The 24,049-nt window shown below is 39.8% G+C and overlaps 1 protein-coding gene across 2 annotated transcripts in view; it reads left to right on the top strand.

Annotated features, from left to right (window-relative positions):
* Positions 1-24,049, top strand: part of DCDC2C (doublecortin domain containing 2C) — a 107,623-nt gene that overhangs the window by 46,218 nt on the left and 37,356 nt on the right. For both annotated transcript variants that reach the window (XM_084623925.1, XM_084623924.1), the window contains exons 7-8: positions 10,345-10,510; positions 12,313-12,413. In XM_084623925.1, the coding sequence (XP_084480051.1) occupies positions 10,345-10,510; positions 12,313-12,413 (267 nt within the window). The remainder of the gene's footprint in view (positions 1-10,344; positions 10,511-12,312; positions 12,414-24,049) is intronic.

Here is a 24,049-nt window from a genome sequence, read left to right as displayed (position 1 = left end):
GGATTGATTCTAGTGGGATATTAATTAATTTTAGAAGAAAAACTTGGATCATCTTTATTGGGTCCATATATGTTAATTAAGGTATATATAGTTTAAGAGATCTTAGCCTTCACCAGCAAAAATCTACCTTCCTCATCTTTATTTACGCCTAAAATTTGTAATTTGAGTCTTCTGTGAAATGAAATTGCTACACTGTTGGCAGTGGAGGAGAAATTGTTAAAACACCCTTTTTCCCCAACCTCTTTTCCTAAATTTTCTGCATCCAAATCATTAAGGTGGGTTTCCTGTAGGAAGATATCTTTTATTTGAATAATTAGTGCAAAGGAGGAGGTTAGGCATCAATTATAAAGGCTGAGCCCTTATAGTGAAGGAATGAGAAATGCCCTGCTGTGAAAGGTGTACGATTATAAAAATATGGATCAAGGTAAAAAGATCATAGTAAATTAGGGTTGGCATACTACAGTTTGATTATCAATAGTGCAGGATGATAATGGTGCCAGGGGAGGCATTGTAGCTATTTTTATAATGTAGGAAACAAATAGAATGTACATAGGCCTGTGGTATTTTTGTGTATATCTTTAATAACGATCTGCATGTGTGCAAATGCTAGGGTGACCAGATGTTCCGATTTTATAGGGACAGTCCCGATATTTGGGACTTATATAGGCTCCTATTACCCCCTACCCCATCCCGATTTTTTACACTTGCTATCTGGTCACCCTAGCACATGCACATGCATTCACATTTGAAAGATGAATCATGGGAGGAACTGCCAAGGTAAGTAACAGTATTTAAGGAATATTATACAATACTATAGAATAGAGCACTAAGTATAGTGTATTGCACTAAGCACTTAGGAAATATTTATTTACACAAACTCTTTTCTGGGAGATGTTCTTTATTTTTTTGTAGTTTAAATATAGAATGAATCTTAATTTGAGCAAAATGGTGTTTGTCGGATTTGCCTCTTATGTATCTGATTCTTTTTTCAGTTTAATAGAATTATCGTCATCCAGCTATAGTGAATTGGAAGAAGGCTTGAAAGAGTAGCAGAAATGTGACCTTACAAGAGTGTTAGTGATTACAGACAATATAGAGTATCATAGATGAGTGCAATGTGTTAAAGTGTAGCTTGATTGCTTATTTGATTCAGATGGATGAATATCTGAAGTTATATATCGAAACCAACCTTTCAAAATTCATGTGCTGTAGAGCTGGCTTGTTAATATGTGTATTATTACACATGCAATAAGGATTACCCATGTCTAACACGTAAGGTTGTAATCACTATTCCAGCTGCTAGAAAGAAAGTTTTAGTAAGATTGTAACTACTGAATGCAGAAATTAAACGCAATAAAGCTTGTTAATATAAGACTTCTGTATTAAAAACAACTAGTTCATTCACAAAAATTGCTGAAGAGAAAAATTATGTAACTAGTGAAAAATTCAGGTAAGGGTAAGATTTAATTTTTTGCAATTTTTTTTTTGTACATAGCATGGGCACTGCAGTTTAATAAATTAAGCCGAAAATATAAATAAAACTCAGTGAAGGCCACATGCTTCTTACTTGACATTTTAGGTTAGTAATTTCAGGGACAAGGCAGTATCTCACGATAAATGTGAAACATTCCTGTCATCAATCAACATCATAAAGGAGCAACACTGGAGTTCAAATGTTAGCAAATCTTCCATTTTAATACATCTTCAGATTAGATATGTCATATGATGGAAAACACAGACGACGTTGCTCTGATGAGATTCACTTGAGAAAACAGCACGTCTTTTGCATGCACCTTCAGTCATTTTGTTATGGAGATGGATTGACTTCAGAACAGGCTGCTACTGTTCTTTGTTTAGGTGGCTATGTAGTTCATCCAAGGCTGTCTTGGGAAACTATTTTTTTAGTATCTGAGTTTTCTAACCTATTACAATAATATTGAAATGTAACTAGGTTTCTTGAAATAAGTGTTATTAATGAATAAATATAGTATTAGTAATAGAATGTTGCATGTTTAGTGCTTTCTTTCCTTTTCTGTAATTGTAACTTCTGAATATGGATTGGTTAAATGGTGTTTATTTTTAAGTGAATTAAGAACACCAAAAAGGTGCCAGAGCAAAAGCTGAGTGACTGGGGATGGATCACTCAATAAATTGCCCTGTTCTGTTCACTCCCTCTGAAGCATTGGGAGCAGCCACTGTTGGAAGACAGAACACTGGGCTAGATGGACCCTTAATGTGACCCTGTATGACCATTCTTATGTTCTTATGTAAAGCAATGGAAACTGAAGGTCTCTACTTATAAAATAAGCACAGTGTGGATAATTACAATGAAATCTTCCATGTACTGCCTTTACTAGCATAATTCTATCCAACTGAGAAACTACATCTAAAAATGAGAAAGTAGTTCAAATCCCTTGCTGATTTATGTCTTGGATTATAGTTGTTAGCTAGGGTGACAATTGGCATCAATTATGATACTTCACTAGGAACTGTACTGAGACTACTTGCTAATTTCAGATAGGCCACGGAACAGACATCAGATATTAACAACATTCAGTCATTTCCAATCCAGTATGGACTGAGACTGTAAGCAAGAAGTGAAAGATTCTGTATTCTAACTATGTGTATTTTTATGGATTGTTAAGGCAATATAGGTTAAACCTAAAAGACACATGTACTGTATATAAATCTCCTATAAGTGTCCTGTTCTGCAGACACTTACTACTGGGCACAGTGCTTACTATTGTGAGTTGTCTCCCTGACTTCAGTACAGGGACAGGTTTATTTGTGGAAGGAGTTCAATGGAAGCGTGCCCGTTTACAGCAGTGCTGAACTTGATCACTTCGATAATTTTTGACATCTTACCTGGAACAAAGTTAAAAGTGAATGTATCCTTAGGAATTTAGACTATAAAAATGACAAATATATTCTAAAATAAAATATTTGACATTCAGTTTCTTTTCAGTTCTTCATGCACATTGCCCTAGCCCAATTATCCATTAGCCAAATATAATAATCTACATTATCTGGTCTGAAATTAAATGAGCAAATGTACCAGCACAATGTCGTTAGTTGACACTATCTTTAGATGACATTTTGCTGCCCCATCTTGCAGTACTTACGAATGTGAATAGTTCCAGTGACTTAAATGACAACCAACAGTCATTTCACAAGTATTTGTTAGACAACCTCTTAAGTCATGCTGATCTATACAATAACAATGGTCAATGTAACAGCAGAACTGATGATACTAGCAGCAAAAGAACTATGTATTTATAATTTAGATTGGGTAGATAGTATAAAATCTGCAAAGTCTTTAGTATTTGGATTCATAGGAGCAGCAGTAGCCAACATCTCCTATTGACATTTCTCTTTTGTATTATGTTTGATAAAGATACTTGTTGCACTACTCTATGGGATTGGGCTGAGGTGATGGAACTTCTTTGAAATATAGATGCACCTCAGACATGCGCACACACACACATACCTATAATACATTGCAATGACAAATTTCTGTTGGAAGCTGATCTAGTGAGATAAAATTCCTGATGCACTAATAGAGAATATTTGAACCACCAAACTGAAGAGCACTTTTTAAGGTGTGACTCTTGGTCACAGTAGTTTTCTATAAATAAGTTCCTAGTTAACTTACCAACCAAGCATTCCCTGTCTCCCCTCCCCCGCCCTTGCAAAAGATAAAAATGATGTCGATACAAGCATAAGAAAGGATAGGGAACAAATTAAAGTAGCTGACAGAATGTTGTAGTTACATCAGAGAACTAAAGTGCAACCTCTAGAGCAGTAGAACACATTTCTACAGAATGCTTAATACATTTTACTGTCTTTTGAATCTGGTTTGAATGAGTACCTCCGGATGATGTATGGTCCATTATCACTGATAAGTATACAGTACTTCCCTTTTTCTGGATCTGTTCTCTAATATCCATTTTTAACAAATCATATATTTTTCTCAGATTTGCTTTAAAATAATCTATAAATGTAATTTTAGTGTAACATTTTTCATATCTAATTAAAGCAACAGTATATCTTTTACGTTAAAGGTATAAAGGTGTTTCTTACTGTACAGTGAAATCCCTAATATAAGAAATCAGATGAGAAGAAAATGTTTACTTTTATGTTTTAAACGTTGTAATTTAAAAAGATTTCTTTAAAAAAAAATCACAGCTCTCCGTAAATTGATACATACATATCTGAATGCCACTTGAAAGAGGAAAGGTGGTCATCGTAAAGTCAATATAGCAACAGGAAAGTAAGAAAGATTCTGTTCTGGCTCCCAAATCATCAACCAAATAATTAACTGAGGCCAAAATTTTCAAACTTAAGTCCTTAAAATCAGGCATCTAAATCCATGTTTAGGCACTCAAATAAAGTGTCTGGATTTTCAGTCTTCCTTCACTGCCAAAAAAGGAGTATTTTTACAATTAGATAGTTAACTTGAATTAGCTATCTTGCTTTAAAATCCTTGCGAAGTCAAGGCACAGGTAGTTTTTATTTCAGTGTCGCTAATCGAGGTCAACCTTGTACCCCTCACCTGGAGTTTACCTCAACTAGGTACATAGAGGTAAAAACTACAGTATGTTGTGGTAGGAATTTTGCCATAAGATATCTAACTCAAGTTAAAACATACCATTTTTGGCAGTGAAAACAACCTTCAAGTACTAATCACTGGGAGCATCTATGACAATCAGGCCATGTTTTTGGATTTGGGCAACAAAGTTTGAAAATTTTGACCTAAATTCCAATTGCAGGCCCAAATTATACCGTTGGTTACACCCTACTGAAAGCACTATTTAAAGAAGAAGAACACGCCCCCTCACTCCCAGCCTATGAAACCGCAGCTTGAGTTTTCAGAGCTAGCAATTACAATAACCATATTTCTGCTTGCAAACAAAGTGAACTTAAATCATAGAAATGTAGGGCTGGCAGGGACCTTGGAGGTCATCTAGTCCAGCCCTCTGTGCGCTAGACTTTCTCTGACAGGTTTTAGTTTAATCTGTTCTTAAAAATCTCCTATGATGTGGATTCCATAGCTTCCCTTGGAAGCCTATTTCAGATCTTAACTACCTTTATAGTTAGAAAGTTTTTCCTAATACCTAACTGTGGTGGGGTATACAAACACCAAACTGGAGAGCAAAGGGTTATGAAGCTCCTCTGGGCCAGGAGGCCCTGCCCCACTGCACCTGCACAGGCTGGAGGAGGAACTTAGAAAGGGGAGCAGAGTAGCTCAATGGCAGGCAGATAGTGGAGGTGAGCTGACCTACACTCTGAGCTCTGCTGCTTGCGGCCTGGCTATAGTGATGTGAACAAGCCTACAAAGAAAGGACCGTTGACTCTGAAGGTTAGAGACTTTATCTTTGTGTTTAATTCTTTACTTTACCCTGTGGGAAGAGAGGAGACTGGTAGGAAGTGATCCAAGGAGGTAGCTGCATAGCACCTGAAGGTGCAGGATTTAGCTACCTAACATTATGCTCTGGATTAGGGCCCAATGGAAAGAGTGGGCCTGGGCTCCCTTACCAGCCCTAAAGAGGGACAGCTAGGGAAATCCATTTCTTGGTGGGGAACCTAGTTGGGGGAAGACTCTAAAGATGCAAGGGTCTGGACCACAAGACCCCCAACCCGAAGGGGAAGCCCTGAATCCCTTGCTTAATCATGATGACCTCCCTGTTATTGGAGACTCTATATATACCCTGAAAGGGGTGGACTTGAAAATGTGACTTGTCTGGAGAACTAAGTCACTGAAAAGACAGATCACTGCAGGATAGAGCAGTAACAAGAAAGGTGAATGCTGGGGAAGAAGTCAACCTGCCACATCCCCTCCTGATCATTAGGCAGCCTTGGTGGTGAGTGTTCCCCTTCACACTAACCGAAGTCTCCCTTGCTGCAGATGAAGCCAATTACTTCTTGTCCTACCTTCAGTGGACATGGAACACTTATCATCATTCTCTTTAACTACCCAGAACCGGACACAGTACTCCAACTGACCAGTGCAGAGTAGAGTGGGACAGTTGCCTCCTTTGTCTTACATACAACATTCGGGTTGATACACCCCAGAACGATATTAGCTTTTTTCTCAACTGCATTACATTGTTGACTCAGATTCAATTTCTGATCCACTATAACCCCTAGATCCTTTTCAGCAGGACTACTGCTTATCAAGTTATTCCCCATTTTGTAGTTTATTCATTTTGATTTTTTTCTTTGTACTTGTCTTTATTGAATTTCATCCTGTTGATTTTAGACCAATTCTCTAATTTGTCAAGGTCCTTTTGAATTTTATTCCTGTCCTCCAAAGTGCTTGCAGTCTTTCCCAGGTTGGTGTCATCTGCAGGTTTTATAAGTATACCCTCCACTCCATTATCCAGTGAAAATACTGAATAGTATCAGACCAAGGAGAGACCCCTGAAGGACTCTACTAGATATATTCCCCCAGTTTGATAGCAAACCCATTGACAATTATTCTTTGAGTTTGGTCTTTCAACCAGTTTTGCACCTACCTTATAGTAATTTCATCTAGGCCACATTTCTCTAGTTTGCCTATGAGTATGTCTTAAGGGACTGTGTTAAAAGACTTACAGAGATTAAGTCATACCATGTCCAGCTTCTCTCCTATCCACTAGGCCAATAACCCTGTCAATGAAGGAAATGAGTTGGTTTAGTACAATTTGCTGTTGACAAATCCATGTTGGCTATTACTAATCATCCTATTATCATCTAGGTGCTTATAAATTGATTATTTAATAATTTGCTCTGGTAACTTTCTAGATATCAAAGTTAGGCTGACTGGTCCTGTCAAGGTTCCTTCCCCACTCTGAACTCTAGGGTACAGATGTGGGGACCTGCATGAAAACCCCCCTAAGCTTATTTTTACCAGCTTAGGTTAAAACTTCACCAAGGTACAAACTATTTTACCTTTTGTCCCTGGACCTTATTGCTACCACCACCAAGCGTCTAACAAAAATAACAGGGAAAGAGCCCACTTGGAAACGTCTTTCCTCCCAAAATCTCCCCCAAGCCCTACACCCCCTTTCTTGGGGAAGACTTGATAAAAATCCTCACCAATTTGCATAGATGAACACAGACCCAAACCCTTGGATCTTAAGAACAATGAAAAAGCAATCAGGTTCTTAAAAGAAGAATTTTAATTAAAGAAACAGTAAAAGAATCACCTCTGTAAAATCAGAATGGTAAATAGCTTACAGGGTAATCAGATTCAAAACATAGAGAATCCCTCTAGGAAAAACCTTAAGTTACAAAAAGACACAAAAACAGGAATCTACATTCCATTCAGCACAACTTATTTTATCAGCCATTTAAACAAAACAGAATCTAATGCATATCTAACTAGATTGCTTATTAATTCTTTACAGGAGTTCTGACCTGCATTCCTGCTCTGGTCCCGGCAAAAGCAACACATAGACAGAGAGAACCCTTTGTTTTCCCTCCCCCTTCAGCTTTGAAAATATCTTGTCTCCTCATTGGTCATTTTGGTCAGGTGCCAGCGAGGTTATCATAAAATCATAGAATATCAGGGTTGGAAGGGACCTCAGGAGGTCATCTAGTCCAACCCCCTGCTCAAAGCAGGACCGATCCCCGACTAAATCATCCCAGCCAGGGCTTTGTCAAGTCTGACCTTAAAAACTTCTAGGGAAGGAGATTCCACCACCTCACTAGGTAACACATTCCAGTGTTTCACCACCCTCGTCGTGAAAAAGTTTTTCCTAATATCCAACCTAAATCTCCTCCACTGCAACTTGAGACCATTACTCCTTGTTCTGTCATCTGCTACCACTGGTTATCTTAGCTTCTTAACCCTTTACAGATGAAAGGGTTTTTCCTCTGGCCAGGAGGGATTTAAAGGTGTTTACCCTTCCCTTTATATTTATGACAGGTCCATAATTCCTTGGGTCCTCTTTGTTCCCCTTTTAAAGTTAGGTACTATGTTTGCCCTTCTTCAGTTCTGTGGAACCTCACTTGCTCTCCATGAGTTCTCCAAGATAATTGGTAACAGTTCCAAGATTGCTTCAGCTAGTTCCTTCAGTACTCTAAGGTGAATTTCGTCAAGCCCTGCTGATGAGAATACATCTAAATATTCTTAACATGTTCTTTCCCTATTTTGTCTTGCGTTCCTTCCCCCTTGTTAATATCTGGTCACAATTCACCTTTTTAATGAAGACTGAAGCAAAATAGTCACTAAACACCTGAGCCTTCTTGAGGTCATTCCTTATTAGCTCTCTTTCCCCAATAAAAAGAGCACCTACACTTTCCTTTTTCCTTCTCTTGTACCTAATGTGTTTATATAACCTCTTCTTATTGCCTTATGTCCCTTGCTAGGTATAACTCATTTTCTGCCTTAGCCTTTCTGATTTTGTCTCTATATACCGGTGCTATTCTTTTGAACTCATTCTTAGACATTTGCCCATGTTTTCACTTTTTGTAGGATTCTTTTTTGATTTTTCAGGCCATTAAAGAGCTCCTGATGGAGCTCTTTGGCCTCTTCCTTTTCTTTTTGTCTTTCCTTCACATCGGGATAGTGTACTGTTGCTCCTTTAATATTATCTCTCTGAGAAACTGCTAGCTCTCTTGAACTCCTTTTCCCCTTAGATTTTCTTCCCATGGGGGTTTACCTAAAATTTTCTGACTTTTTTGACTTCTATTGTACTTATTCCACTGTTCTCACTCCGTCCTTTCCTTAGAATCATGAATCTATCATTTCATCCTCACTTTCACCCAGATTGCCTTCAGATTTGCAACTAGTTCCTCCCTGTTAGTCAGAATGATGTTTAAAATGTCTGTTCCCCTTGTTACTTCTTCCACCTTCTGAAACAAAAGGTTGTCCTCAGTACATTTCAAGAACTCATTGGACATTTTGGGTTTTGCTGATTAAAGTTTCCTATTACTACCACGGCTTGTGTGATTTTGCTCTGAAAGTGGAACCCTGGAATACCATTTTCACAGTAGTTTTGCTGAGTAGTTCCACACCTTAACTCTTGTTAATAAATGTGCTATTTTGTTTGGTTTTTCACTAGTGTTTGTTTGCTTTAGCAAAGCTAACACAGGACAAGCTGATGGGCTGTCTGTTTAAAGTGGCAAAACCAAGGGGGTTGCAAGTAGAGCTGGTTGGAAACTGGAATTTCCATTCTGTGGGAAATGCCAACATTTTTAAAAGTTTTTTTTTTTTTTGGTTCCAAATTGGAACAAAAAGCAAAAGCTAAACTTTGAAGTTTCCTATGAAGTGAAACCCCCAAAAATGTTTGTTTGGAACTTTTGAAACGTTTCATTTTGATAATGTTGAATCATTTCATTTACATAAAAACATGTTACTGCAATAACAAATGTTTCATCTTTTCATTTTGACTCATTTAATTTAGACATTTATATTAAAAACATTAATGTGCATACTTATATATAATATAATATAAAAGTCTAAATGCAATGAATCAAAATGAATTAAAACATTTTCACCTTATCCAATGAAACATTGTGACCTCATCAAAATGAAATGAGAAAATCTAAATTGTTTTAATCTTTTCCCTGTTGCAAAACTCATTAAAAACTATGAATTCTCACAAAATGTTTTCTTTGACAGAAAATTGTTCCATCATATTTTTCAACCAGCTTTAATTGCAAATCTGATTAGTCTTTCCTGCTATCTTAATGCTATTTCTACATAAGGACTGCTGTATTAGAAGTCTCATAAAGATATGTTTATTGTCTATATATATGTAAGTACAACTTCTCAGTGTTATGTCCCTACCTACAGTGGAAATCTAATGAGCTGACCCACACACAGGAACCTAGCAGCTTCTCTGGAAAAAGCATAGTCATAATTTTTAGCCACATGCATCTAAAACTGCAACTATAACAGTATGAAAATCTACATTATAACAGCAATAATCATGATATGGATTAGTTCTTTGCCATTGTAAATTACAGTCATGGTCTGGTTACGGAAAAAGGCTTTAGAGGCTAATAGAAATATCCTTGATATTGCAGTAAAAATTGATGAAAGCCATTTAGTAATTTTTAATAGTCTAAAATCCATTTAATCTCCCAATTCCAGCTGTTGCTCCTTGTTGAGCCCTGTAACAGCGGCAGTGCAGGAATGAAAGTGGAAGGGCTATTGCTCTTTTCCAGCCTTTGCAAAGTCAAAAGGCCTTCTAAGAAACTAAAGCAATAAAGCAGATGTGTGTGAAGGATTCTGAAATGCATTGTTGTTAATGCTGAATGTTCACAGTTGCAAACAAATTACTTGGGCATATGTAACAGTTAATATAAAAGAGATTGTTAATCATTTGGATGTTCTCTGTTTAATGTTTCATTTAGTCAGAGAAACACAGTGCAAGTCAACCTTCTTGTAAACATTCAGCAAAATCACAGAAAAGTCCCAAACCAGCAGATGGAAAAGCACACTCAGTTTTTTATGCCAAAGAAAGCAAAGAAGTCAAGAAGGCAAGACCTGAAAGGACTACACCTCTGGGATCTGATAAGGGTAATATGAAATACTGCTTCTGTTGTGTAAGGCAACAGTTATGTTTTAAGAATTTTATTTTGATGAACTATTTCCATTTTTGTTTTTTTAAGTCTATGGAATGGTTGCTGAAATGTTTCTATTAAATATAATGTATGAGGAGCAGAGAAGTGAAAATATTTATTGCTCCTTTGGAAGTAGTACAGAGAAAACACACAAACCAATATTTAAAATATAGGTGCATATAGACAGACTTCTTAATCCATAATTCCCTCGCAATGTCCATGTCATTTGGTCAGCCATTTTAGAACGGTTTATGGTGAACATGGTGAACGGTTTATGGTGAACGTAACAGTGTGAAAATATATCCATTTATAACATTTATATCCCTTATTTCTTGTATAAAATCATACTTTAGGAAAAAACATAGCTGTTGTACTGTATACATACTATGTATATTTGTGTACATATTTCTAAACTTTTCTTAGATTGTAAGATCATTAGCCTGGGGTGTCAGGATCCCAGCTATTGGGGTGCAGGGTTGAGGCTAAGGCTTGGGTTGGAGGGAACTTGAGAATATGGTCTGAATTCAGTCTAGAGGGTCAAGGCCAGAAGCAGCAGTCCGTACCAGCGTCATGCCATAGGATCAGGTCGTAGTTGAGGTCAATGAGCTGCATCGGGTTGGAGCCAAATGAGCCAGCCAAAGTAGGATTAGTGGAACCACGGCAGGGCTAGGCATTAGAAGTGGAGCAGGGGACCAGGAACTGAGGTGTCAGGAGCAGAGCAGGGGTCCAGGAGTGAGGCCAGGTGTCAAGAGCAGGGCTAGGGTCAGAAACCAGGAGCAAGGTAAGGTATCAGGAATGTGCAGCACAATCTGTTTGCAGGAGCAATCCAGGGACCCAAATAGTTGTGCAGACAGCCTCCAGGTGTTTAGCCTAGACCTTAAATAGCATTCTTGGGCCAATCAGAGAACACAGTAGGCTTTGCCACTCAGGACTGCTATAGGTGGGACATCCAGTATGCTTGAACCTATAGGGCTCATAATCTGCTGTTCCATGCTTCACTGGAGCTGTTGGGTAGCAGTGTGGATTGAACCAGCAGACATGGGTTTTAGAGCCCGAGCACCTCACGTGGGGATTGTGTCCACCTGCCTACCTCTGTTTATATGCAAGTTTCTTCTAAACATCTTAGGTTGTAAACTCATTAGACTGCGCGTTGTGTCTACCTGCCTACTTACATTTGTACAAAACCTAGCACATGAGGGGTAATCAGGTCCTCTGCATACATTAATATTAAATTATGCAAATTGCTGATCTTCATTCTGTCTCAAACTTCTGAATGTATATTCTTGCTTTTTATTAAGAAATAAAACATAATAAATTAAGAGAAGACAAGAAGAAATTATGTTTTGGCTATTTGATTGCCCTTTACTCTTCTATGGCATGAAGACTGATAATTCAACATTTTTAGTCTGTTTCTGTTATAGTTTTAGTTTACTGGACATTGATATTTGCACTGCTACATAACCCTTTTTTGGCCAAGTCTTCTGCACAACACTTCCTAGTAAGTCCTTTCAGGCAAAAATAAAATATTTCAACAGGAATACATTTTTTTTCCTTGAAACTGATTAGGTTCTGCAACTTTTGGAAATAAAGCCAATAAGATTAACGTTTTTTCTTATTATAGAATTGATTCTTTACTTACTAAGAAAAATAATGAATTTTAATAATCCTACATGTCAGTTTGATGAACAAGGAACTGTGACATGTTCATGGAGGTGTACAAGCAGTATTTGATAACTAATGTTTTCCATTACTTTCCAGCACCAAGTATTTTTAAAGCTGGTAAACCCCGGGGAGAAGTTCAAGGGGCAGCAGAGGTACAAGAAGACAAAAATCTGAAAGTGGAAATGCCTATTGATCAGGTAAATTCAAGGCAAACTTATTGCCCTCTAATAAATTTATTGGTATAAAATATTCTTGGCTCTTTAAAATAGGAAGAAAGAATTTAATTAGCACATCCCTCTCTCCCTCTGTCTGTCTTTGACAAGAATAAGGTAGAAATAGATTTCCTAGAGTCTCTGGGCAAAAGCAGCCCTTTGTTTAAGTTACTGTAACTATTATATTAGAAAAATTAGTGAGACCTGACTAAGCTACTAGTCTGTAAAAATCCCATGGTTGATTTAAAGATAGAAGTAGTGAAAAAACTTGGTGTATGATCTTCCACTTTCCTTGCTGAATTATACATATCAAAGCACATGTCTTCTCTATTAGTCTTAATGAAAAAGATCAGCAAGCCTTAAACAAGGCCTTGTCTAGATGAGGTCTTAATTTGCACTGATATTTCTTGCACATTGATTGGTGCATATTAGACAGTCTGCAATAATTGTGCATCCACTGTAAAATATTTTCTGTTTCAGTATGGATTGGTTTGTATACATGGCATGGACTTTGGGCGGAGTAGGTGAGCAACATTCTGTGCAAGTATCCCGGAGTGCTTTGCTTTGCTTTGTTGCTATTCTGTATGCATTCTGGGACTTCTCTTGCTTTGCATTGTGGGATACTGTAGCAGTGTGCACTCACTGCTGCGGCGCCTCCCGCTGGTCATCCAGGAATTAACTCATCCCAGCCTCAGAGCGCCTCCTGTTGGCCGGTGTCTCCCTACCGATATCTGCTTACTAATCAATCTCGACCACTTATAGTACTTCTGATGCCGCATCCCTCACCGGCCCACAGTGCCTCCTCTCCTGGGTACTGCCAGTGACAGTACCCCCACACTTGGGCTCCTCCCTTCCCCAGGGAACCCCAATCCTCTAAGCCCCCCTCACCTCAGTGACCCACTGCCAGTCTTCATCTAGCCCCTTCCCTCAGGGGCAAACTGTAGTCTGAAGTGGCCACTCATCATCAGCCAGGGGGTTGGACCTGCTGCCTTTTCCTACTCTGGCTGCTCCCCACAGCCCCAGTGCCCCCTCAAGCCTAAGAAGCAAAGCCTCAGCCTGGGAGTTTGCCAGGTTGGAGCTCCTCAGCTCCTCCTGCTGCTTCTCCCAGCACTACTCTGCCCAAGGTACGCCCCTTCTGCTTGCAGGCAGCCAGTCCTTCCCTCTCCAAGGCTGGAGAAAGACTGACTGCCTTCTGAGCCTGCAGCCCTTTTATAGGGCCCTGCCTGGCCCTGATTGGCTGCCTCTCAGTCTTTTCTGATTGACTCCTAGCCCCAGCCCTCTCCAAGGGCTGGCTTTTAACCCTTTCTGAGCCGGAGTGGGGTGACCGCCCTGCTACAGATACATAGCAGAAGTTAGCTGGGAGTGAGTGGAATTGTGGCACTTGGGGATAAGCTCAACAGTGCCCATGATTCCTCTCCTGCCGTCTTATTCATTTCTTGTGGGCAAGCCTGTTCCATTTTCAAAACATCCGGCATTTTGTGTCTGCTATCCTGGAATAGTGCTCCAAGTTGTGATGCTGACAACTGCCAATCCACAGAGACTGGTGAACATTTATTTGAGATCTTATCGCCAGGTGACTGTGGCTTTGGATGCCATATGCCGAGCACTTTTGGCAGCTGCAACAACAGCTGTACCAGATTGTTTTGGAGACTTGGGGTGATCAGCCATTGTGGCAGAATGTGAGGATGACAAAGGGCACTGTAATAGGGTGCACTTTGTCCCTGTTTGCAGATACCCCAGGAACCTCTGAGACTCTCCCCATTGAGTGGCAACCTCAATTTATTTATTTACATTTCTAGCACCAGTATGGGAATGCAGACCCATGCAGCAATATAATATACAGTGCTTCTCTATGTTTAAACCTTTCCCACCAGGCCAGAAGTCTCCCTTCCTTGAGATTTCTGAACACACTGGACTCAGCTAGCCCAGGTCCTCTCCTGACTCCCTTCCTTCCTGTGTCTTTCTATGCTCCTCAGCTGATGGGCTAATTGGTTCATCAGCCCTCCTAGCCTGATCGGCTAATTAGCTTGTATATCTCCAGTCAGCCTTTTCCAAAGGCTATGTCTATACTGCAGTGTAAGCCCAGAGTTAGCAGAACTTTACTTAACAGACCATGGTTTATTAATCTAGGGTTTGAGCATCTACATTCATTTGTAACCGTAGATTAGGAATGGGAATCTACACTGCATTATGTGGGCCCAAGTCCAATCCCCCATATCCGAGACTTCCTAGCGCCCTCCCCAAAGGTGTCCTTTGCTTGTGGTGCAGTGAGGGAAAACTTGACTATCCACCAAACTTAACTGTCCAGAGGACAATGAAAGCTGTCCTGTGGAATTGTGGAATACTTTTCGTGGGGTCCCAGAGCATGAGTCCAGCAGGTCTGTGTTTACACTGCAAAGCAATAGGGCTTGAACCCAGGGTCCCGGCTTGAGTCCTGTGTCCCAGGTCCTATGCTTGACTCAAGCTCAGACCCTTCACCTCTGTGGGGTCCTGGGACCCTTCGTCTGAGCCCTGGGTTAGCTCAGTTTATGTGTAGATAAAGAGGAGTTAGGTGTGACGCTGAATTTGTAACCAGGGCTTACATTGCAGTGTAGACTTACCCTAAGTGATTAGAATGCTGGCTCCCTTAGTGTCCAGCATTCTGCCAGAGGCACTTTCCGAAATCTGCCCTGGGCTCACCCCTGAGCTGCAGCTGTAGCACACTGTCATGAATACTCCCACAACCATTCAGAGCCATGTGGCCATCATCACCTGGAAGCTTGCCACCCCAGACAGCTACTGGTCAGTAGCCAACCAAGCAGTCAGAATTACAAATTTCAAAGTTTCTGTCCCCTTTCTCCTTAACAGACCAAATATCAGTCAGTACAGCTCTCTTGTGGGCAGCAGGACCGGGCTTACTCTAGAAAATTTATATGTGCGCCAAGCTATGGTGGTATTTAGCACTGGAATAGAAATGTAGCTTGTTCTTTAAAAAAAGAAACATTTCCCTCTGTAAACTCTGGCACTTTGAGGTTTATTAAGAACATAAGAACAGCCATACTGGGTCAGATCAATTGTTTGACCCAGATCAATAGCCTGGTATGCTGTCTTTCAACAGTGGCCAGTGCCAGATGCTTCAGAGGGAATAAACAGAACATGGCAATTATCAAGCGATTCATCCCCTGTCTTCCAGTCCCAGCTTCTGTCAGTTGGATGTTTACGGACACCCAGAGCATTGGGTTGTATCCCCGACCATCTTGGCTAATAGTAATTAATGGACCTATCCTCCAGGAACTTTTCTAATTCTTTTTTGAACCCAGTTATACTTGTGGCCTTCACAACATCCCCTGGCAATTAGCTGAACAGGTTGACTGTGCATTGTGTGAAAGTACTTCCTTGTTTTTGTTTTAAACCTGCTGCAATTGGTGGCTCCTGGTTTTGGGAATTTATATAGTGGCATTATGATATTTTTTGCCTTATTACCTGTCCCTTTCCTAATAGTTCCCAATAGTCTGTTGCTTTTTTGGACTGCTGCTGCATATTGAGCAGATGTTTTCAGAGAAATATTCACGATGACTCCAAGATCTTTCTTTAGTGGTAAAAATTTAGACCCATCATTTGGTATGTCTAGTTTGGACTACATTTTCCAATCTGCATTACTTTGCTTTCTGAGATCCCTCTGTGACTCTTTACAGTCAGCATTGACATTAACTATCTTGAGTAATAACTTTGCCACCTCACTATTTATTAATTTTCCTAGATCATTAATGAAAATGTTGAACAGCACTGGTCCCAGTATAGATGCCTGGGGGACCCTGCTATTACCTCTCTCCACCGAGAAAACTGACCATTTATTCCTACCCTCTGTTTCCTATCTTTTAACTAGTTACTGATGCATGAGAGGACCTTCCCTCTTAGCCGATGACTGCTTTCTTTACTTAATAGCCTCTGGTGTGGGACCTTGTCAAAGGCTTTCTGAAAATCCAAGTACCCTTATTCAACTGGATCAGACTTGTCCATATGCTTGTTGACACCCTCAAAGAATTGTAACAGGTTCGTAAGGCATGATTTCCCTTTACAAAAGCCATTTTGACTCTTACCCAACATACCATGTTCATCTTTGTGTCTGATAATTTACCTGGTATTGAAGTTAGCCTTACTGGCCTGTAATTGCCAAGATCACTTCTGGAGCTGTTTTAAAAAATCAGTTATATTAGATATCTGCCAATCATCTGGTACAGAGGCTGATTGAAGTAATAGGTTACATACCACAGGTAATAATTCTGCAGTTTCGTATATGAGTTCCTTCAGAACACTTGGGTGAATACCATCTGGTCTTGGTGACTTATTGTTTAATGTATCAATTTGTACCAACACCTCCCTCTAACACCTCAGTCTAGGACAGCTCCTCAGATTTGTCACCTGAAAAGAATGGCTCACGTCCTCTGTAGTGAAAACTGATGCAAAAAATTCATTTAGCTTCTCTTCAACAACCTTGTCTTCCTTGAGTTCTTCTTTAGCACTTCGATTGCCCAGTGGCCCCACTGATTGTTTGGCAGGCTTCCTGCTTCTGATGTACTTTAAAAAATGATTAGTTTTTGTGTCTCTTGCTAGCTGCTCTTCAGATTCTTTTTGGCCTGCCTACTTATACTTTTACACTTGACTTGCCAGAGTTTATGCTCCTTTCTATTTCCCTCAGTAGGATTTAACTTCTAACATTTAAAGGATGCCTTCTTTTGTTTTTTGCCTCTGACCACTTCTTTTACTTTGCTTAACCATGGTGGTGCTTTTTTGGTCTTCTTACTATGTTTTATAATTTGGGGTATACATTTAATTTGAGTCTCTATTATGGTGTTTTTAATAACATGCAGCTTGCAGGCATTTCACTTTTGTGACTGTACCTTTTAATTTCCATTTAACTAGCATCCTCATTTTTGTTTAGGTCCCTTTCTTTAAATTAAATGCTAATGTACTGGGCTTCTTTGATGTCCCCCTCCCCATAAGGATGTTACATTTAATTACATTATATTCACTATTACTATTACTACCACTATTACTGAGCAGTTCGGGTATAGTCACCTCTTGGACAAGATCCTGTGTTCCATTTAGGACTAAATGAAGAATTGCCTCTCCCCCTGTGGGTTCCAGGACTAGCTGTTCCAAGAAGCAATCATTAGTGCCATCTAAAATTTTATCTTTGCATCTGGTCCTGAGGTGACACATACCCAGTCATTATGTGGATAGTTGAAATCCCCCATTATTATTGAGTTTTCAGTTTTTGTAGCCTCTCTAATTTCCCTGAGCATTTCACAATCACCATTAGGTTGGTAGTGTATTCCTACTGCTATGCTCTTATTATTGAAGCATGGCATTTCTATCCATAGAGATTCTATGGTACTGTTTGGTTTAAGATTTTACTATATTTAACTCCATGCTTTCTTTTACATATAGTGCCACTCCGCAACCAGCACAACCTACTCTGTTATTCCTGTATATTTTGTACCCTGGTATTATCGTATCCCATTGATTATGATTGTTCCACAAAGTTTCTGTGATGCCTATTTTATCAATATCCTCATTTAATACCAGGAGTCAAGTTCACCCATCTTAGTATTTAGACTTCTAGCATTTGTATACAAGCACTTATAAAATTTATCAATATTTAGTTTTCTGCATTTGTGTGATGTAATTGAACGGGACTCTTTTTCTTTTGACTGTTTCTCTTTAGTTCCTACTTGTACTTTATCAACTTCTGTCCTCTCATCTCTACGAGGATATAGCGTATCCCCTTTAATAAATCCTCCGCTCAGGGATGTCTCTATCTGAACCATGTGCTCCTCTGAACCAGTCGGCTTTCTCCCAGCCCTTAGTTTAAAACCTCCTCTAAGACCTTTTTAATTTTACATACTAGAAATCTAGTTCCATTTTGGTTTAGATGGAGCCCATCTTTCCTGTATATGCTCCTCCTTTCTCCAAGGATTCACCAGGTTCTAATAGACTTAAATCCCGTCTCTGAACATCATCTGAACATCGTTGTCTCATCCATGCATTGAGACCCTGCAGTTCTGCCTGTCTAGCTGGCTCTTTGTGTGGACTGGAAGCATTTCAGAGAATGCTACCATGGAAGTTCTGAATTTTAATCTCTTACCTAGGAGCCTAAATTTGGCCTCCAAGACCTCTCTTACCTTTCCCTATGTCACTGGTACATACATGTACCATGACCACCATCTCCTCCCCCAACACAGAATGTTAGTGTATCTAGATGTCTCAAGAGGTCTGCAGCCTTCACACCTGACAAGCAATTCACAATGTGGTTCTCCTGGTTATCACAAACCCAACTATCTATGTTTTTAATCGAATCCCCATTACTATTGCCTGGCTATTCCTAATAACTGGGGTCCGCTCCCCTGAGAGGGAATGAGAGGATGACATCATCTGTAGGAGAGTCTTAATTATGGGATTGTTTCCCTCTACTCCAGCTTGATGTTCTCCTTCCCCCAGACTTTCGTACTCCTCCACAGCACAGAAGCTGTCTGAGTGGGGATAGGACTGTTCTGTTGTGTTCTTGAAAGTCTCATCTAGGTACCTCTCTGTTTGCCTTATCTCCTCCAGTTCACTCTGGTCTCAAGAGTGCACTGAATGCACACATACACCACCTGCCCACGAGGCAGGTAATCACACATGCTGCATTCAATGCAATAAAAGACATTCCAGAATGCATTATTCTCTTCTGTCTTTGCTGTGGTATTGGTAATGTTTTTAGGAAATCAAAAAGTTGTATGATCTGATGGATAAGGGTTGTCTTGATACCAGTAAGTTTTTAAAGTAGCATGTGTTGAAGGCAGCTTCATAAAACTTTTTCCTCTGCTACTTAAATACTATTCCTTAAATTTTTAAACCATCAAGGTAAGGAAAAATGCTAAAATCAAGTTTATTCATGCATCTGCCAAAAACTATGGGCTAAGTATTTGCATGTTACTCAGGTGTATGAACCAGGGATTTAAATTGCGGTATATAAACTATAAAACATAAAACATGTATTTATAACATTTTAGTCCCTCTGATGATGATAGAAATGAGAGAAAAAGCTTCAGTCTTTGAACTTAAAATAGTCTTGTAAGGGGTCACAGCTTTTTACTTGCTCCCTTGCACTATCTCCTCCAATGATTCAAAGCATAGCTTCCAGCTTTATACTCCTGAGCAAGGGTATGCCTTCTAATCCCTGACAGACACTGGATCAGTTAGCCCCAAGAAAAAGATGCTTTAGAATGTTAATTGCTTGGTGCCTGGGAGATGATGTGTGGATACTTGCTGAAATTCTGTGGCCTCTGGGAGAATACTCCGATTTCCCTGTGTGTGTATGTACTAAAATTTTTTTTGATCTGGAATCTATTAGATTCCCTGGAGATAAACACTGTCAGGTTTTGTGTCTACTTTCTGCACAGCACATGTGGAAGGGAGATGTAGCCAGTTTCATTAGCAAAATGAGAGCAGAGTGGGGACTTGGATCTAGCTGAACAACATATGAAATGGCAAGATTCTTCTAGTGTTTACACTCAGTTACTTTGTGACACAACTGTACCTACAGATCATAGAATATCAGGTTTGGAAGGGATCTCAGGAGGTCATCTAGTCCAACCCCCTGCTCAAAACAGGACCAATCCCCAACTAAATCATCCCAGCCAGGGCTTTGTCAAGCCTGACCTTAAAAACTTTCAAGGAAGGAGATTCCACCACCTCCCAAGGTAATGCATTCCAATGTTTAACCACTCGTTTTTCTCGTCGTGAAAAAGTTTTTCATAATATCCAACCTAAACCTCCCCCACTTCAACTTGAGACCATTACTCCTTGTTCTGTCATCAGCTACCACTGGGAACAGTCTAGGTCCATCCTCTTTGGAACCTCTTTCAGGTAGTTGAAAGCAGCTATCAAATCCCCCCTCATTCTTCTCTTCCTCAGACTAAACGATCCTGGTTCCCTCAGCCTCTCCTCATAAGTCATGTGTTCCAGTCCCCTAATCATTTTTGTTGCCCTCCACTGGACTCTTTCCAATTTTTCCACATCCTTCTTGTAGTGTGGGGCCCAAAACTGGACACAGTACTCCAGATGAGGCCTCACCAATGTCGAATAGAGGGGAACGATCACGTCCCTCGATCTGCTGTCAGTGCCCCTACATATACATCCCAAAATGCCATTGGCCTTCTTGGTAACAAGGGCACACTGTTGACTCATATCCAGCTTCTCGTGCACTGTAACCCCTAGGTCCTTTTCTGCAGAACTGCTGCCGAGCCATTTGGTCCCTAGTCTGTAGCGATGCATGGGATTCTTCCGTCCTAAGTGCAGGACTCTGCACTTGTCCTTGTTGAACCTCATCAGATTTCTTTTGGCCCAATCCTCTAATTTGTCTAGGTCCCTCTGTATCCTATCCCTACCCTCCAGCGTATCTACCTCTCCTCCCAGTTTCGTGTCATCTGCAGACTTGCTGAGGGTACAGTCCACACCATCCTCCAGATCATTTATGAAGATATTGAACAAAACCGGCCCGAGGACCGACCCTTGGGGCTCTCCACTTGATACCGGCTGCCAGCTAGACATGGAGACATGGATCACTAAATGTACAGACTGACACAGACAACTGCATATTATTATGCAGAAATGCAGACACTCCTAGACAATATAACAACACAATATTACAAAAACTTACTACTGGACAGTTGTTGAGCACAACTGAGTGTGAATGCATTATTCATTTCAAGTGAACTTCAGGCTTTTTCTTGCAGTGTGGGTAAGAATCATTCAGCCTTTACTGAACAGATGAAAAACAAGCTTTATTGAATAAAGAAAAGCAAATTCAGGCTCTCTAGCCTTGAAGTGTTTGAATCACATAACTGATTCTCTTTGTGTGTCTCTGTCTGTCTGTCTGTCTTTCTGTCTGCTTGAATATCTGGAAACACATTAAATGATCTCATGTCAACTGGCTTATTTCCTTGAGTACCCCCAGTTAGAAAATTGTAGAAATATTGCCGGCAATATATATGGGTTGAAGTAGAGAGGTGGAAGAGGCTGGTTTCTAAGATTGGTACAGTCTCTTAATCCATGGTTAACTGACTGGAGCGCTGTGCTTTGCTATCAGCTATCAACTGCTGCAGAAGTTTTATCAGCACTGTTATCCAGATGTTTCAGAATGGCTATGAATCTTAAATTTGACCTTGTTTTATGTTTCCACAAATTATGTAAGTTTTGGAGTTGCTTCTATTAATTTCTTTGCTATTGAGCCATGGTATATGTCTGTGTATATTGCACCAGGCTACTCCTCTCCAACTATGGTAAGTTAGGCATTAAAAGCCAAATTAAGCTACTGAAAGTAGAACCAGCCCCTGTAGTGGGGAGGAAGAAGGAGCTGCACCAGACAAACAACAGTGCCTGGAGGCATTTCTTCTGTTCAGGGCATGAGCAAACATAAAGTCTCTGAAGTTGTGAACAGCTGTCAGTGAGCATGCTCCTTTGTACTTCTTTTCAAAAGCTGTAAGTGGAGCTCTCCAGTGCAGCTCTCAAGGCTTAAAGGCTCATCTAGCAGTTTCAAAATATCTCCCACAATACATTTAAACCATCCCATGGCTTACTGAATAGTTTGTAAATTGTGGTGATAAGGGATGGGAAATAAAACTGGTTATGTCCAGTTCGGCAGTATTTGACAAATGGAAAGATAAGACCCCAGTAGGGTGTTCAGGAGGCTTCAACCTCAAGAAGCATTTTGAAAATACCTGTCTTTTGATGCATTCTAAAACCAGACTAACCCTCTGCTTTTCAAATGTATTTTTTGGATCTAGAACTATACGTTATTCCTGGAAAGACTAATGTATAGTCATGTACAGAGGTGGAGATGAATTGAAAGTTTGCTGGAGGCAGAGAAATCTCTTTATCCCACTTCAGTTTCAATGCTTAATTGTGTGAACACGCACACTTATTGTATTGTTACATATTAACATTCACTTTAAGCTAATGGATGCTTAGTTGCCTCCTTTTATTCAGATCTAAGTATATGGTATTTAAAGATTTTGTGCCTCAAATATGACAGATTTTTCCTTCCATCAAGAGTTTTGGTGGAATGTAACACCAAGATAAGTGTGACTTTGCATGAAGGGTATGAAGCACAACTCCATTTGTTCATAAGAATTCTGCCTCCAAAACCAAGAACTTCATTATGAGCTGATAAATATTAAAGTGCCCAGGTTTACCTTATTGCAGAAAAGTCAGTCAGTCAAATCTTTGGAGCTCTATGTGAGGCAAGCATGAGGCTCTCTTCATATGTATTTAGGGAATATCTCCACTGGGTTATTTGAAATTGTAATCCTTGCACTGCTGTATTATAAACTGAGTAAGAAGATAAAAATACAACTCTGTTTACTTCTTCATTCAGAGAATGGAAGGGTGGTCTTGTGGCTAAGGCATGCAATGAGAACTCAGAAGATCTGGGTTCAATTTCTGATTTCCAGCACACTTCCTGTGTGGCCTTGGTCAAATCACTTAATCTCTCTGTGCTTTAAAAGTCCATCTCTAGAACAGGGATAATCAATCTTCTAGTCTCTTTAGACTGTAACATCTTTTGGGAGGAGGAGATCTCTTACTTTGTGTATGTACAGCACCTAGCATAGTGGGGCCTTGATTGTGTTTGGGCTTCTAGGTACTATCCTAATTCAAATAATTAAAGATTCAACCAGTTAGTTCCTTAAAATGCCTCTGCTATACTCTGAAGACAACTTTGAATGGAAGGCTTGCCTCATGTCTCCAGACTCAGCTTGGTTCCTACCTCAAGCTGTTTGCTTTACAGAAAATCCCCCTTAAAAGATTCAGAGATCACTTGATCATTGAGAACTGGGATAAAATTTGTGGTAGTTAGGATCCTCAAAGTTGGAACTGTTTATTGTTCCACATAATAGTTTAGGCTGTCTTCTGCATAAAGGACCTGCATATTAGGGGCTGTTATAAAGAGGATGGTGATCAGCTGTTCTCCATGTCCACAGAAGGTAGGGTAAGAAGTAATTGCTGTAATCTGCAGCAAGGGAGATTTAGGTTACGTATGAGGAAAGACTTTCTAACTATATGGATAGTTAAGGTTACCAAGGATGATTGTGGAATCCCCACAATTGGAGGTTTTTAAGCACAGGTTAGACCAGGGATGGTCTAGGTTTACTTGGTCCTGCTGCAGTACTGGGTGCTGGACTAGATGACCTCTCATGGTCCCTTCCAGCTTGACATTTCTCTGATTTTATGATCTAACATGATATCTTTGTGACTGTTCTGTACATTTGTGGCATCTTTCAGGACAAGACCCAAACTATTTTTGTTTCTTGTATTTGTGGACTGTATGGCAGATTCAGGTTATGTTTGCCAGCTTCTGAATTTTTTTTAAAGGCTTGTTGTCTTTTGTTGTAAGTTTATTCTTAGTTATTGTCTAAGGCAACCATAAGACATTGGTCTACATACTTTAATCTAGGTAGTCTGGGTAACAACAGTAGTGAAGTCATGGTGTCATTGGTTACCTCACAAGGGACCCTGGGTACATACTCGGATTGCTAGCCTGTGTCAGGGTCTGTGCCACGTTTTATGTACGCTAGCTAGATTAAAGCTGTCATGGGTAT

This window comes from Lepidochelys olivacea, assembly GCF_965140295.1.
Source record: "Lepidochelys olivacea isolate rLepOli2 genome assembly, chromosome: 3".
Classification (NCBI taxonomy): Eukaryota; Metazoa; Chordata; order Testudines; family Cheloniidae; genus Lepidochelys; species Lepidochelys olivacea.
This window is presented reverse-complemented; position numbering and strand designations above follow the sequence as displayed.